The following is an 18,068-nucleotide window of genomic DNA, read 5'->3' on the forward strand; positions in this document are numbered from 1 at the left end:
GATTTTAGTCACTTCATCAGAATGCTGAACTGTACTGTCACTGTATTGTTGTGACAGCTTCACTTGTATTTCAGCTTCATGACAGGTCTCAAACACATGATATTGTGACCTCAAATTGGCATCGCATTCAAGCTTCAGTGCCACACCATTGCTATCTCTCCCTGTCATTTCATATCAGCAGTTAGAATAGTTTGTTGTAGACTGCAGATATTTATGAATTTTACTGGAAATGCAACAGGATGGTCTAGTTCATTAGTAAATCTGGAAAGGTTATAGGTACGTTATTGTTAAAGACAGCATGAGGAAGTAGCACCTTATATTTCAGTTGAGAATTAAAATCTTGTTCTTGACTGAGCTATTCATGTATTCAGCCTATAGTCATGCAATCCTTCATAACCCAAGAAATCACAAAGTGCTCACCTGGAGTAGGATTCCGGTCACACCTGCTGTTGGGATATATAACCTGTCTTGGGATATATCACCCCATCAAGATGCAGCATCTCTTTCCATTGATGAAGAAGAATGAAGCAATGAGCTTTGAATTGGTGTTTGTCAGGCTGGCTGTTAAACTAAACGTGACAGAACATTTAAACACATTGGCTTGCAAAAATATTTTTTCAGCAAACAGTGCTACCAGAATAGAGATGGTATATTCAGAGATGACAAATGTAGGTACTGTGGTACCGATTACATATCAGGACTGTCCACAGCTGAGCAGCGGTCAGAAATCTAGTGAATAAGAGAAGCAGCCATAAACATTTTTGGGGGTGGGGCTGGAAGAAGTATTGATGCTGACAGCAGGTGGAAATGATTAAATTTAAGACCTTCTTTCTCTGCCAGCAGGGCTTTATTTAGATTGAATTTAGATGTTTTTCTTCATGAATAACCTGGACAGCTGTGAAAAATCTACCTTTTTCTGTGCTTGCTTTGAGCATACTCTCACTGTTCCCCAAATGAGGAGAGCCAAAACCTTGACACAGGGAGTCTCCAACTGGCAAACTTCTGTGAAAATACCATTGAGCTCTGGGAGCTTCCTAAGAGTTGGTGATCTGCTTACACTCTAGTAGGAGAGACTGAGCTATCAGAGGTACAGACTCTTTCCAACACTTGTGTAAGAAAGGAAGGACAGAGCTACCTCTGAAAGCAGTTTCTGATTGACCCTCATAGATTTTGGTTCTTTCAGAATTCCCTCTCCAGCGTACTCAGACAACCCAAAATACTGCTGCTGACTGCTAATGGTGTTTGCTTGGGTGAGTGCTTAAAATGTTCAATTTGAGAGCTCTGGTGCTGTGGTTTAGGATTTTACTTTCTTTCTCATGAGTTTTCTCTGCCCAGGGTCATGGCAGATGATGCTGCTAAATCTGCCCTGGCAGCTGGACTAGGCATCTTCTGGGCTCCATCCCAGGTGCAGGAAGAAATGCCAGTGTTGTGTTTTCTAGTTGGACCCTAGACTCCAGCCTGGAAGACAAGCTTCTCTATATTTTGACTGCACTAAAAAGCACTGGCGCCCATTAGCTTGGTAGGCTATTATTTTTCTTTAGACGTGCCCTGTCTAAGGCATATTTTGAGTTTCTTCTCTCCTATTGTTTAACAGGGACTATATACAATTCTCCTGTGTTTCTTGCTCAGTAAGTATTTGTTACATCCTCAGAGACTGAATTCCCTGGCTGGTTTGTTGAAGGTCTTTGCCTGGGCAGTATTATCACCCTTAGGTATCTGGCTGTCACTGAGGAAAGATGCAAAGAATTTTGAGACTTCTTTACAAGGAAATCTGGTTGTAACCTTAGTTATGAAGATGCTGCCACCTCTCCATAAAGAACTCATGCTATGAGAAGGAGGGCTTTGCTCTATTTTTATGGCAGCATGAACTCTATAACAGATGAAATGCCAGCTCTGTCATATATTTTAAATAAGATGTGACATAGTCTCTGTGAAACTAGTTGCATTTTAGAGTCAGTTGCCTTCAGAGAGTGGTTGTTCATTGAATGCCTCTTGCAGATGATTTATGAAGTGTTTAGAGGCGTGAAAATCCTTTGACCATCAAGAAGACCCTTTAAGCCAGGAGCGTGTTGAGAAAGGAATGCAATAGGACAAATTCAGAAAAGCCCCCATGCTGGAGAGCATGTCTACCTGTTACTTGTGTGATAATAGCAACCAGTCAAGAGAATGCTTTCTTGATTTATTCTCATCTTCTTGTAACTTTGGTTTTGATTTTTTTTTTAAGAATTTAACATTCTACTAGAATTAGCTCATTATTTTTCATTCTTAATTACATCTCATATGAAATGTGAGTCTATCTAATAAGTGTGAACTATATGTCATTACTGTTCCTCTAGATATAACTTGTCTCTAGAGAGCATTATATGCAGTCAGCTCATAGAGGAGATATGAAGGAACTTGGGGATGACAGGAATTGGGCTGTATCTCCCAGCTGTAAACTTTAAAAGGACATTTTTGGAACTAGCATCACCAAGAACAGTGCTCCTGGGAGGATCGCTCTTGGCAAGAATAAACCAGCATCCTTCTGGAAAGCAGTTGGTAGCATAATAGTTTGGTCATGATTACATAGTTTATTGTTCAATCATTAATGTGTGTGGGGCTTTTTATTCATCTTTATTGACTCTGGGGTACAAAAATATTAAAGATGATGCGATCTGCTGCTCTCATAAGATAAGAGAGCTAACTAATGAAGGCATGTATGACTAATACTCCTTTGAATTCTCACCCAATACTGAACGCTTTTTTGCCATTATTATTGTTATCGTATTGTTGCATGCTTGCTAAGGACTGAGTAGCTGTTGTTGTGTATTCATGAAGGCCTACAACCTGATTTATTTAACATGTTTACCAGAATACTTGGGGGAAAAAGTCAAATCTATTACTCATATTCATTACTCAGTGTGGAAAAGCAACAGTTAGTTGTTCCCCAGTGTGAGCTAGTTACCATAATTATACTGTTGGGCAGTTCAAATTGCATCAGTCTACATTTTTGAGTGCATTTTTGAGGTAATGTTTATTAATGGGAAACACTGATTTTGATACATCCCTCTAGTTATGCTTTGCAGTGTCTATAAATAGACCTTGTATTTTGCTCCTTGCAAGTGGATTTAGTTGGGCTTTCAGGTTTTTAGATATTTTTTTGTAGCTGAGAGAAAGAATTCAAATAGATCTGATTTTGAAACGAAGTTGCATTCACCACTACAGTGAAGACATCAGTTTTACATTTGTCACGCTCAGAATTTTATGTGGAGCTAAAGTGGTACAGGTATCTTCAGCTGGTCTGGTGCACAGAGGGTAACTTAATCCAAAGGAGAACATGTAGCTACGCTAAGCTTGGGTGATAAATAAAACAGCAATGAATCAACATTAGAGAAGTGTATTGCATAAGCGCTTTTTATTGTGTCTTCTTTTCAGCTGACTCCTAATTATGTTATTGAAACTTCAGTCATTATAATGGTGTCAAATAGTGCATGCAATGAGATATCCTGGTGTTGGAAGAATGGGCATAGATAGTAGCTTTCTTTTAAGCATGCATATTGATGTATCTTTTTTGTTAGTATAGTTTTGTTCACCTTTTTAGATAAAAATAATTTTTAATTAAAGGTAACTCGTTCTCTGCAGATTTTAGAATTTTTTTTATACTATCCCTTCGTATGGTCTTATGTCATTCTAGTGTTAAGTCAAGTATAGACTAAGTATATGAATAATTATAAGATCTTAAAGGAACCAAGTGGCGGGTAAGCTCTTAGCTGGTTGATTTATCTGTAACAGAAGAACCTGTTCTACCTGTTGTAGCTTTTTGCTTCAGTGGTGGTTTTCTCATGGCAAAAAGGAGCTGAAATTCAAAGGTACCATGTTCTGAAGGATTTAATTACTTCAGCAGGCAAATGCAGGAAAGAAGACAACCCTGCCTCTAGCTTGCAATACTTTAAATCAACAAGCAGCATGTTCCAGTTTATAGTAATAGGTTTATGGATTCCTCTAAAATGAGCTCTTGTGGTCATGTCTGATACCTGGAAGAGTGGATAAAACCACAGAAACCTACTGGAAGGCAATAATACAAAGTTACAGTACTGAAGGAACAGAATCTGTGGGTAATTTTCCCCCTCCAAACATCTGGTTCATTTAAGTTAATCTCACAGAAGTCTGCATCCCCCAAGAGTTGATTGGAGTAGGAGGGATGAAACTGGGGAGAAGCTCTACTCTGTGGGATGATACTATCTTCTTTACCTGGCCAACTGCCTAAAAAGTAGACACCTTTGGGAAACATCTAGTACTGAGTAACACTGGTATCAATATCCACGTTTTATCTGCATTGGCTCATGAGCACAGTGAGTACTAGCACAGCAACAACATATCCAGGGAGATGGCATCTCTGTGTGAAAAGCAGTGATCCATATGGCCCACAGGGAGTCTTTCTACATCTCTTTCTACAGATGGCAAAGAATGTAACTGATGGAAAAAATAATTTATATATGAAGAGGACTTTCCCTTCTTGCACCATTTTAGACAAGGACCAAGAATGTAGTGCTCCTTTACATCCTTCCATTCATCCTTTGAAAGTCTTTGTTCAAGATCCCTTTCCCTTAGGGGAGTTGATCTGTGGAGTCGTCCAGGCTCCTTGCACTGACTTTTCCTCTTTCCTCTTGTTCTTCTATATTGAGCTTTAGGTTTTATTCAAATGCTGCTCAACCAAGATTCCTATGTATCATGACTGTCAATAACAGCAATAATAATAGTTATTCATATGGCACTACAAAGGTACACAACACTTGACATAAATAAAACTGGGGCTTTTTAAATGTCAATGAGCTCAAGAGTGTTGTCTTCCAAGACATTTTTTCTAAGCAAGAACTGATTTAGTCCACTCCCTCTATATATAAATACATGTGTATATATATATGCATGGTCCTTTGCACCAAGATGCTGGTGTTTCAAGGTTTTTATATACTGTTGTGCTTGTAAGTCTTGGCATTAACCTTTCAAGAGGTTTGTGTTATAAAAGAAAGCCTAGATATGGAAGAAAATACATGATTTTGCAAAGCTGGAATCTTAAAACTGCACTGTGTTAAGAGAGTCATTTTTTTATTATTATTCTCCATAAGAAATAATTGGAAGGATTACAGATGGACGGGTCTCCTAAGTGGGGCTGTACAAAATTTTCAGAAGGAAACCTGAAAACCTACCTGGTCACAGCTTCATTGCAAGAAAAGCTTTGAGACAGGCCTTGCAGCAGTTAGAAACGTGGGCCCATTTCCAATTTCAAATTATTAGAAACTTCATTTTAGTACAGTTCCTCTGTGAGTTGTTGGATTGTTTTGAAACTCAGTACTGAAAATAAAAGTCAGTAGGATAACAGGGAAAAGAAGGATGATACCAAGTCACTGCTCACCTGCCCCTTATCCATTATGCTAAATATTGCTGCTATTGCTACCATCCTTCCTGCCCCTCACCTCTAACTTTGGGGTCCTCTCCATTCCTTTACTGCTTCCCCCTTTTCTCCCACATGGAAACTTTATTCTCCTGTTACCAACTCTGATCAGGTATCTGTGTGCCAAGACCACAGGAGCTTAGGTACAGATGTGTGGTCTCCAAGCAAAGAGATGTCAAGATTTACCCAAGTGAGTTCCCAAGTACTTTGTGCCATTAACTCTGCCTAGCCCTTAGGCGTTGTTAAACATTTTGGGTACAACACAAAAAATAGCCACTCCTAGTCCATTGCCTGGGATTGGTTGGGCACAAAGGGGTGCAGTGCATGCCGACTGGGCTAGAGACTGTGGTTGTAGTCCAGTTACTTATTCTGTTACATGTGTTCCTGTTGGGACCAAGCTGCCTGGAGGTGCAGGCTGGGGTTCACTTTTCTAGCTTCTGATGGCAACGAGCAGCAGGGCACATAGGTTTTGGGAGCAGTCAGCCCTTCCCATTTTCTCTCCTTGAATACTCAATGCTTTTCTCAGCAGACCAAGTTCTCTCAAGGTGCTTATGATGCCATACAACTTCCCTCTTCTTCCACTCCTTTGGTCTTTTGGGACTTCAGCTTGTAGTTTCCTTCCTTGGATGGAAAGGTTTATGGACTGCTCTACAGCTAAAGGTTTTATGAACTGGAAAGGATATCTGAGTCCACCAATTCACAGCTTACTGGAGTGAGCTGTGCTTGTGAGGGAATTGATAGTTCTCCCCTGAAGTTAAAGCTATTTGTTGGTAACTCCTGAATTAGAAGGTTTTGTGCTTATTATCAATAAAAGGGATTTTGTAGTTTAGCATTCACTGAGATCTTGAGGTTCAAATCCTCAGTTCTCTGATACTCCCAGCTGCAGCCATTTTTCTTCTCTTTCTGCAGTTTCCTTTCTGCAGTACTGGGCTGTAACAACTCCATATGTATAAGAATTTTAGGAGGACATATTACATAAGTATATGAGACAGTTAGATATTTCAGGCACGAGAATTTTTTCTGCAGTTCCATCTGTATATTCATAAGATGGTTGTCTCAGGCTTTAGTGACTCATGTTTCAGATCCCTTTTTGGCTAGAAATAGCACTTACTGATGCTTCCATAGTCCCATTCTTTAGGGAAATTTGCACTAAGGACTTTACAACACAGCAGGCACAGCATTCAAGTTAATACTCTGAACCTTTGGAGCCAAAACTCACTGGGAAAATAAAGCCTTTTTCAGAAATAAAAAGGAGTCAGATGATCTTTACTGGGGAAAAAGAAAAAGGAAGAAAAAAAAAAAAAAAAGAAATGTATGTCCCAGATCAGTGTATTCTCCATCTGGTATGTTCCCAGATTCCTAAAGAGATGACATGGTGTCAAGAAAAAGGATGTTGTAATTAGGCTGAGGCATAGCTACAGCACAGCAGGATCCTGACATTGTCATAGCCCTGTGCTATCGCTGACCTTGGGGTAGTGGAAAACTGTGCCAAACTTAAAATAAATATAGTGTTCCAGTGCTGCTGCTCAGTTAAGGAAGATCAAAGAGAAATAACATTTAATCAGCGGTAGTCGTGGTGTTATGCACTAGCAATGCTAATCGGTTTGACGGCAATTTTCTCTGAAGAATTTTTTTTGTTAGCACTAATAACTGATCTGCTAGTGTATTGACCTATAGCACTACCACAGCTCAATTAAGTTTCTTATTGTCCAAATCTAATCAGAGAAAAACTGAGATTGAAAATCGATTCATTTCCTGCTAGTTAATGACTAATTCCCCACAAATGTGAATATAGAGATTAACTTGTCAGATTGAAAGTTTTTTTTAGAGGTAGACCCTGCCAGATGGATGTTTGAGAAGCAGCAGCATGGCTTCTCTTTTCCCATCCATCTTCCTCCAACCTCTTAGCATATGCTAACTGTAGCTTTTGGTTTTTTACTCTGGGTCTTGCTTTATCATACCCTGTGGTGTGCGCTTGTTCTCTGGTCTCTTAATTTAACCCATGTCTCACACAATTGCAAGGAACTCGTATTCATAATTCAAGGTCAGCTCCTAAATTCTCATTTGTTTATTTTCCACATGCTTCAAATGAGCAGTGGCTAAAAACATCTGCAAGACAGGGAAACTTAGTCCTTAATAATAATGTCAGAGCTAGTCACTGTCCTTGGAGGTCTGGGAAAGAGACTCTTCTCTGATCCCACTTCAGCCTCTGCAAGTTGTGAATTTTCCCCGTGAAGGGGAGAAATTTGATTTCTTGTCTCTTCTAAATATTTCTGCTTTATGTGAAAAACTAATAGCTGCTTATAAGCCTCCCCATGTGTCTATATGCATACGCGTTCACAGCATTAAAGCTACTGAGCAGAGCTATAAGCAGTAAACATCCATGAGGTTTGGCAGCTGTCCCCAGTTTTCGCTAGTTGTATGACTCCCACTGCAGCAGTAGCTGAAATAGTTGCACTCCGTTGTTGTATTTATCCTCACAGCGTGCCTCTGGGATAGGGACATCTCATGAATTTACACGTGGAGAACTGAGACCTGGATCTAGATAGTCATTTAGATTCTGGTCTTTGGTGGTCCTCGAGATTATCCTTTCCAGAGGCTCAGCCCCGTGGCTCAGCTGCGGCTGAAATCTATAGACCCATGGCTGTGGATGCTGCCCACTGCCTTGGGACCCTCCGGCAAGCTGAAGCCAGGTGGCTGGAGGCAGTTTTCCTAGGTGGGACATTTCTACCTTACACTGCAGATGTGCTTGAGTGCAGCTATACTAGACTCAGCATCTATGGGGGCAAAAGGCTGGAGGGCTTTTACCATGAAGATTAGCTCTGGAACAGTGTATAAGGTGTTCCTGCTCTGCAACTGATGCTTTATCTGTGATGTCTTTTTTTTTATTCGCCTTGCTGCAGAAACTACTGTGCTGTTTTCTGCTTTGCAGCAATGAATTCTGCCAGTATAAAGGTTCAGGTCTGTATCCTGTCGGTCTGAAGCCCAGATTCATATGTATTGATCCATTGTAGTTCTATGGGGTAATCTCTTTCCTGATACTCAGCAAAACATAATCAATCAGACTCATTTTTTTGGCTGACTGGAGAGAAGAACTTGATTGCTCTGAAGGAATCTGGCTGGTAAAACCTATGCAGACCTGCAGTACTGGGTTGTGGCATTGCATGCTCCGATCCTGCATTTTTCCATGGGTCAGCCCAGTTTGTGTAAAACAATAAAAAAGCTAGAGGCCAGCCAGAAAATGGCCTTTCTCCCGGGTACCAAGCAGGGACTCAGATGCTTTGGGTGTGAAGTGCTTTGGTACATGTATGACAAGCTGGAAGGATGTAATAACCCTTCGAAGACTGATTGGGAGAAGCGGGAGAAACAGGAAAACTGATAATGTTTTGCTCCCAGTAAAGGCAGCTGTAGGAGGAACACAAAATGAACCTGACTTCTGAAGTGGTGTAGCTATATTAATATGCAACAGAAAAAAATACATAGATGCAGTTGCTTCGTTGTGTATTCCATCAGTAGAAGCTGCAGCCTTACACATGGACAGTCTAAAATCATCATCTGCTTTGATAATCTTGCTGTTTCTTGGGTTACATTAGGGCTTAAGAGTAATACATTGAGCTTGGATTTCAAAAGGTACAAACTCTGACACAGTAGTACCATTTTTATTCATTTATTTGTATTTTGGAAGACAGAGGAAATACAATTCACTAACTGTTAACAGTTTGTTAGGACTATGCTTGCTCTTTCCAGCTTCATCTGCAAAGTAAAAATAGCCTAGCAAAAGAAATTTTTAAGCTAACTAGCCTGGTAGTACACATGAGATGTGGTTGGGCAAGGCTCTCAGTTTTGAAACATTTTCCACAAAACCCTGCTGCTATTCCAGGCAGTTTTTACATGCATCATTAACCCACAAGACCCAGCCAACCTGCCCATTTCCCTCTGGCTGTACCGTGGTGGAGCAGAGACCCGGGATCCCCATGAGCCCCATTAATGCAGCACTTGTTTCAACTCATGTGGAGATCAGTGGCATCAGTGCTGCAGCTGAGGGTGAGTTATTGCGACAGCTTTTAGACCTCTCCTAGGATTTCTCTGCATAATGGAATGATAATGTAGGGTGGAGAGGAACAGAGAGTAAGGAGAAGGTTGAGAAGAGGGTCCCATCTGTAACACACATCTAAGCATCATGTCTGGATCTGTTACAGCATCCCGTCTCTAGCACAGTGTAGAGAGATGGTCCAGTTCCACCCCCTGGAATTTCAGTAATGAAATTAAATCATTATAATCCTCACTTTATTTTCAATGCATATGAACAAGATGGCCCCAGACCTTTCGAAGGCATGTGATGTGCCTTTCTGTGCTGATGTGCTTCTACTCTGTGGCTGAGAGCTGGGAACAGGACAGGAACATCTGTATCTCTGGGATCCAAATCCCTTAACGTTTGATTAAATTGTTAATGGAAGCATGCACAGCTGCTGAAATTACTTCTGCTTCTGTGGAGCCAAATTCTTGGGTGCTCGTTCATTGTCTATTATGTCTCTGCAGTAAACTTCTGCCTTGGAGAGCTCTGAGACTCAAATCCTCTGTGGTTATCTAAATGCATCTAAATGCTTTTCATTTAAAGGGCAGTTGGGGATAGGAGCCACAGAAAAGGACTTCAGCACAGTAAGGTGTAGTTAATTGCCTCTGGGAACAGGATCTCCAAAGTCTAGACAGAAGAGTTGTGTGAGGAAAGCCCTTGGAAATCCACAGCCAAAACATTTGGACACCTTAAAGTGGTGAGAGACCTGGCTATGAAGGCGATTGCTCAGTACCCTTCATTGCCCGTGTCCCTTTGTGGATTTTGCCTTGGTTGTCTAAAGGCCCTTGGGGCTCTGGACTTGAATAACAACATTTGGATGTGTTTCAGTTCATTAAAGATCTCATCCAATGAATAGTAACTCAGGGAAAAACCTTTGACAGAACTAGGAAGTGGTATGGAAATGCTTTCAGACTCAGCATGATCATAGGCCCAATTCAAAAGCCACCGAAGTAATTGGATTGTTTGCATTGGCCCATACTGCTAATAATATACATTGTGCTTAGTATCATAGCAGTTAAGACGCAGATGAGAGGAAAGGAGAATTGTGAAAATCACCTGAGCTAAAGTAGACTTTTAAATATATTTAGTGGGGGAAATGCTAGAATCCAAAACTTCTCTCTCCTCAAGGAGTTCCTCAACCACTAATTTGTTAAAAAAAAAAAGTTTGCTGTCTTTCTGATCCCTTTAATATTAGTCCACACAAGCTGTTCCCAGTTTGGGAACTCATCGTTCCCTGATCCATACTATGCTGCAGCCTGTGCTTTCTCCTGAGCTGCCCATTTGGCTTGTCTCAGATAGGGGAGGGAAGTGAGTGTGGGGTTTCGATATCCAAGCTGAGACCTTTCAGCAGGGAAAGGATGTTGCACCCACTGCTGTGATTTTGGAAAGCCTGTTTTGTAGGCAAGTGCTGAAAACACTTCTTCAGCCAAAAGTATGTGGAAGATAGCTGGGAAGATGCCTAGTCTGAGAATTACAAGGACTAGAAGTCTCCCTGCTTAGGACTGTGAAGACTTACTTTGCAATAAACAACATAATTTAAGCTTCATGATTCCTCTGCTCCCCCTTGACAGCCAGTCAAGGGAGAAGTCTCTGACACCTAATTTGACCGCTTTAGGTGGCTCTTTGGAGAAGCCTCTCTTCATTGACCAAAGAGCGATGCATGGCACTGGTCCAGGGCGATGCTGTGGCTCTCACACCCACAGGCATTCCTGCTCACAGCCCTGTCCGGCTCAGCCTTCCCCTGTCCCTGGTCCCTTCCCCGCTGGTCCCCACCCGTGGCAGGATGCTCTGCCAGCCCTCTCTGCTCCAGCGCTGGCCATGGAGGCAGCTCACAACTTTTCATATTCATTTCACTGGCATTACTCTGGAGAATAAAGGTGAGACATAACATGAATAAGAAGGGCACATTGTCCCTTATCCATTCTTAATCCACACATCCTCAGGAAGTCCTGAAAATGTGTCTTTATCTATTTTAAAGGTGTGTCGGTCCTGACCTACCCTTGAGCTGTGTATTCCCAGGGCAGTCAAATCTCTTCCAGAAGAAGGACAAACGTACTGGCTGTGTCTTTTTGTGCTGCTGTGGTTATGCTCTTGTTACATTAGCTTTCAGTTTTGTACAAAGAGGTGCTGGCAGGCATAGGCCTGCAGATCGCCCTGCAGATCACCCTGGTGCCAGACCTTCCCAACAGGTCCTGGCGGTCGCAGCCTGTACACCTCTTCCCCTTCTGATGTCTTAACACATGAAGTGCAAGAGTACAGTACATTATAGTAAGTTACAATTATTTTTTCTAAAGGAGAGAATTAAAAAGTATTCTTTTTTATCTCCTTGACTCCTGTGTTTGTACTACTGGCAGGAGCCCAGACCTTCATCCTCTTGAAAAACTCTTGAGAAGCAACCTTCTCCCCAGTCATCACAGGCATCCCCCTCGGTGACCAAAGTATCGTCACAGCTTTGTCTCATGGTGAAAATATCCACAGCACTCATGTAATGTAGTTTCAAACAGATTTAACACTGCGGCTCTGCAGAGTGGGAGAACATGTCTGACTGATGATGTACAAAGCTGGGGATAAAACCTCAAGTCTGAACTTGGTCCCTCTACAGAAAAGATTGTGGGTAACAGCTGTTACAGCTGTTGAACTAATACACTTCTCACTTCCAAGGATCTGTAAGATGGGGCTTGACCAGCAGTTCAAATTTAGTGTCTGGGTTCAAATTTAAGAGGTTTCCTATAAAAAATGCCAGTCTGAGCTTCTACCAGCAGCCAAACTTTCTGATTCTCAAAGTGCTCATGTTCTCTACTCACAAAGGTGAAATGGGTGCCTAGCGAGGAAAGAGAACCCTAACAAAGTAGATAAAAACGGTAAGTAACTCCTTCCTAAAGTGCAACAGAAACAATTATGTAAGGTGTTTCCCACGGGAGCCAACTGATAGGCTTGTTTCCATGTGGTGGCCTCCAAAGATGCTCATGCTCCTCCTTGCACTGGCTGTGCACTACTTGTCCCTCTTCGCTGCTTCAGCCCTCAGCTGAGCGTGCCAGTGCTGAGCCCCAAACAGGGCACTTCAGCTCCTGGAGGAATCAGTAGCTGCTCCTTCCATCTTCTCCAAGCCTGGGATACAGAAGCCCCATACCACCTCCTGCTCTCCCACCTCCTGTGCTGCACTCCAGCTCCCACCTCAATGCTGAAAGCTGTGACCTGACATCAGTGACCGAGTCGTCACCTGGGCATGTGTAGGCATCATGTTCAGCTTTCTGTGCGCTACTCTAATTCGGGTTTTCTCCATTTTATCACAGAATTTCCATTTTAATAGAAATGCATCTCAAACACGATAAAACATTGCATGAAAAACAAAGCACCTCTCAGGCCTGTCTGTGGAGTCTCTCCACCCCATCCCACCAATCAAGGAGAGACCCTTCTCTTTTGGACCCCCCCCATCACTGGGGAATTTGGAGAAGTGTATTGCTTTTGGTTTTGTTTTTGCCATAGGCTAAAGCTTTAGCCATATGCTTTAGCATATGCTTTATGCTTTTTCAATAATTCCCTCCCAAAGATGATCTGAATAGAGTTGGTCACAGAACTGTCTGTGAACAGCATCACTTCAAAGATGCTAGAAGCATCTGCAGCCAAGCGGAGAAATATTTCTAGATATTTATCAGTTTCCCCAAGACTTAAGTTATGTACAATTTGTTGATGGTATTCACTAGATATTCTTATTCCAGGACCCTTTGAAAGCCCCCCATACATCAGAAAGGTGTCCAGAAACACTCTGGGAGCTAAGAATCTGCAAGACAATCTTCTCCAAAATTTAGAAGCAGAATAAGAGGGATTTTTTTTTTCACTTTCTTTTTCCTTTCCTAATTGGTAGTTGTCTGTAGAGATACTCTTTCTTCACACACCAGCATGTTGATCTAATCAGTCAGAAAACGCACAGGCCAAGGAAGAGATGAGACTAAAGAAGCAGAAACAAAGGAATGACCAGTGTTTGGTCATCCATGACTGCTATAAAAAGCCCAGGCAGGTATAGTTTGCCTTGATTTTTTAATGAAAAGGGTAAAGCAGGAGACAATGCTGGTGGGTAGAGTGCACTTTTCAGTGGTACCATTGCAGCAGAAGGGAACTAGTTGTTCTCATTGCTTTCCAGGTTGATCCCCTGGACAAGGGTTTGCGAAGGAGGCTGAAGGCACTGATTTGCCCAGTGGCTGTAGCCTCTGACAATCCCAGTTGTGTTTCTTTACTTGTTCCTGAGGCATTCACTGAGCTCACGCCAGAGTGCCATATGAGGCGGGCTAAACCACCCTCCTCATATTCCCCCTGCCAGAAATGGGTGTTTGTCTTCCAGAGATCCCTGTCTCCCATTGTCATTTGGCTCAGACTAGTCTTCAAGTAGTTAAAGTCTGTGCCTTTACACCTTTCTAAGGCCTCACTGTATTTTAATACTCAAATAATGTTTTACCAGAGCTGGCTCCTTCTGCTCTGTAATTATTTTGGTTTTCTTTTACTCCATTTCTTATTTATGAATCATTTCAAAACAGGCCAATGGAAGTCTTCAAGTAGGTTTTTAAACAAGTTTTGACAATGTTTTTTAGTCATTCTGAGCTAAAAATAATACAAATCAGCAGGTACAGACTGGAGAAGAGTGCCTTCAGTCCCTAAAGGACCTTTTACTGCATTTGCTCCCTAGAGGGAGGCAAATAGAGAGAAAAAAAAAGAAAAAAAAACCCACATCAGTTCCATTTGTTCACCTTTCTAGGCTGTAAATGCCAAGGCTTAGCTCTGAGCAGTGCCACTGCCTTTCTCACCTCAGAAGAGAAAGTTGTCGTCTTATCTGTGATGAAAAATCTAGAAGGATGCTTTTCTCCCTGCTACGTGAGGTTAATGGTATGACTAGCACAGAGGTAGGCACAGCTTGTTTACGCTCCTCTGATGGGGCACTGAATGATATGTTCGTGTTTCCCCAAGAATATTTTAGAAATGGTCTTTGGCATCTCCAGCCACTGACCCCTCCTAATCCCCCACTTTGTTCTTGGGCTCTTGAATATTTTTGGGTGTCTGCCACTTCTTAGCCATTTTTGTAGGTGTGCTTCTTCATTGTAGTTTAGTTCTGTGGTCCCACCAGTACATTTGTACCATTTCTCAGTCTGGATCATAGGAGAAAGCACCTGCATGTGTTTTGTTTCTCTGGATAGTGAAAAGGATGATCCCACTTCCCTCTGGCTGGTTGCTTTTCTGTTACTGTGGAGTCACAGAGTCACAGAAATACCGATCCGGCCGCATTCTCAGCAATAGTCAGCTCTTAACCGAAGCACTTGGAAGACTGTAAAATTTTGAAGTATTTTTTTTCATAACCTATACGTCACAGGACAGTGATCAGTACAGATTTAAAAAGCAAGAGATTATTCTAATTGTCTTTTTGCCTTTGAAGACCCAGCAAGCTCCAAGAAATAGAAGGGGGGGGCAGTGGAGTCCCAGTGGAGCTGCAGGGCACAAGAGCCACTTCTTAACTTCCCACCAGTGATCTGCAGAAGTGTACATATATTTATACACACACATGTAAAATTAAATATCACCTACATTAACATCCCCAATTGATACAGAAGTTGGGGGGAAGGTAGATCATGAAGAAGAGAAAGCAATGAGCAGGATTTTCAATAATCTGCGAATAACATTCAGGCTTTGGGTAACATTCTCATAACTTTGTACTGACACAGCCGAACCTAGAATTGTGAGTCTGAAGAGCCTTCCCACAAAGTCAGTTCTGTTTGCTTTGACAAAAGGTTGAGGTTTGCACTAGAAGAGCAATTCAGCAAGGTCTGGTAGCTGCAGTTACTGCAGTCCTGAATTGTATCAGAGAACCCATGTATCTTTGTATGTGTTTACAAGCCCAATCATGCTTACTATACAGGGGTCCAAAAATTTTTAAAGGTCAAAAAACAGAAAGCACGGGAAGCGCTGCAACAGTACCTTCAGGTATTTACAGCTCCATCAGTTTGGATTATCAAAACAGAAACAGGGGCTGGGTTGAGTACAGGCACATAAGTTACATTTTCAGGAGGAGACGATACCAAATGCCTCCTTCAGCTATGGGAGAAGGGGTGTAGAAGCAGCAGCTGGATGCTGACCCATACAAAGTCAAATGAGAAACCAGCAACTTTAACAGTGAAGTTAACCTGGACAAAATACCACTGGAGTAGGTACAGTGTCCCTCTCTCGATGCCTCCACACCACGTTCAAATATCTTCCTGAAAAGATACTTGGGAACCGAGATGGGCATATTTAATACCTCTTCTGGTATAATACAGAGATTTGCATCCCTTCGGGTGTAATTCGCAGCAGGGCGATACTCTGAATGGATGGGGGTGGGCAAAATTTAAGGAAGATTTTGCATTGCGTATAACGCCACTCAGCCAGAGAAGAGATTATATAGCAATCGTACCTCTACAGCAACACAAAGGTTATCTGGAATTGTGTCAGAGAAAAGAGTAAGTTTAAAGGAAACTTTCAGGTTAGGACCCCTTATGGCAATGCAGTAGTGGCTCCTGACATGACCCACGTGGCCACAGATTTGTTGCAAGCGGCAGGCTGTGCACTGAATTTTGCATTTTTTAGGGCAAGAAACAGTATCCAAATGGTCATTTGGCTTCCTCAAAGGAAAAGCAGCAAAGGCTTGCCATATTCTACATCTGTATTTAGTCAGACAATTAGTAGTGCCTATTTCTGTATATGCCGTGAGATCCCCAAGATCCTCCATGAAATCTGAGTGTATTGTTCAAGAGCTTTCCCAGCTGACCACAGCAACCATCAGCCTGCAGTGAAAGCTCTGGATGGCGAAATGGAAAACTGTAAAATGCAGATCCATTTCCTCGGCTGCCTTTCCTTCAGACTTACATTACTAAATACAATACTTACTAAGAACTGGAATTTAAAAAAGCACAAAATGAGATGGCTCTCAGATTGGGAGTAATGCACACATATTTTAGGAGCATGAAAACCTCCATGAAATTGTGCTGGGAATCTAGAAACAAACATTATTGTGTACAGTCCCTTCACTGCAATGGGACTTCAGCACTGGCTTAAAACTCCCTTTCTTAAGAAGTATGTTTTCTTGAGCCTGGGCCACAGAAAGAACAACTACTGTCTCAAATGTCTTAAGTCAAACATTTCTTGAGGGAAAAAATATCACCTGAAAACCTATATGTTATGGTAAATTAAAATATTTTATTAAGATACAGTCAGTTGCAGTGTTCACTGATAATGGATATAAAACATGACAAGCATTGTCCCGTATTGTTTAACTGAATCTCAGTTCTCATCTTATGTACTTGTATTATGTTGGTTGGCAGAAGAGAACATATGTTCCTGTGTTTTTATGCAATGTGTGGATTATGGTTTGTTGGTTTTTTTTTTAAATAAATGAAGCTACATAACAACAAGCCCACACATCTACTTGGTTGCAACATGTCAAGGGCTGGTTACTTCCAGGCAGGAAAAATACTGCTAAAATGCACCTCGGTTGCTGTATTTCATAGTCAGAGAATATTACATAGAACCTCCCATTCACACCCAACTTCATTTTAAGGTTCATCTAGTTAATTTAGCTTTAAATTAGGGTTAAATATATTTGTTATATAGGATGCGGTAAGCTAAGAGATTTTTGTAGAAGTAAGTTTTTAATAACCATTACACTGTAACTGTTACAGAAGCTTACATTGCATGTCTTCAGTTTCATACAAAGCCCACCAGCAACTCTTCATAAATGCCTCGCTTCGGTATTTTGCAGGCAGGTACACTGCTTGCTCCCTTGCGTTGCCCACAGTTCTATTATTTTATTTTGTAGTTCTTTCCATATGGAGATGCTTCAAAGTTTGCCCAGCACGCCTTCCGAACCTTTGATAAAAACGGAGATGGGACCATTGACTTCAGAGAGTTCATTTGTGCACTGTCCATCACCTCACGAGGCAGTTTCGAGCAAAAGCTGAACTGGGCCTTCAATATGTACGACCTGGATGGTGATGGTAAAATTACAAGAGTGGAAATGCTGGAAATTATAGAGGTGAGATCAATACGACACTTAAAAATAACATGTCTGAACATTAATAAAATTGAATTACTTGTTCACATACCCTTTAGATTTTAAGCACAAAAGAGGCTGTATTGTATCATTAAAAACATACATTACATACATTCATCCTATACTGACTCATACCTATCTGATGCAAGCACACTAACGTTTTAATAGATGTAATCTTTGACAATTGCAGAGAGTACATATGTGCATATCAGCTATTAAATACCAAGAGGTACTTTTTTTTTTTTCTGATGAACAGATTAACCATAAGAACAGCACAGCAAAGGATTTACAAAGCCCATCTCAAAATCACTTGACACCCTTGAAATGACTGGTTTGTAGCTCAAGTGGCTGAAGCCGTACTGGAGATTAACTTTAGATGATCACAGAAATTCACAGGGATAACACCACACGATTTTAAGTGAGCTCTCACAGATGGGCTTTAAGATGACCACAGCATATAACGGGAAGGATGAAGTTTACCGCCCTCGTCATCT

General features: G+C 41.5%; 1 protein-coding gene across 5 annotated transcripts in view; it reads left to right on the forward strand.

Annotated features, from left to right (window-relative positions):
- VSNL1 (visinin like 1) overlaps positions 1 to 18,068 on the forward strand; it is a 95,764-nt gene that overhangs the window by 76,289 nt on the left and 1,407 nt on the right. For all 5 annotated transcript variants that reach the window (XM_087773577.1, XM_087773578.1, XM_087773579.1 and 2 more), the window contains one exon: positions 17,341 to 17,556. In XM_087773577.1, coding sequence (XP_087629703.1) covers positions 17,341 to 17,556 — 216 coding nt within the window. The remainder of the gene's footprint in view (positions 1 to 17,340; positions 17,557 to 18,068) is intronic.

This window comes from Nipponia nippon, unplaced genomic scaffold (assembly GCF_047370975.1).
Source record: "Nipponia nippon isolate SJK-2023a ecotype South Korea unplaced genomic scaffold, ASM4737097v1 scaffold_4, whole genome shotgun sequence".
NCBI lineage: Eukaryota > Metazoa > Chordata > Aves > Pelecaniformes > Threskiornithidae > Nipponia > Nipponia nippon.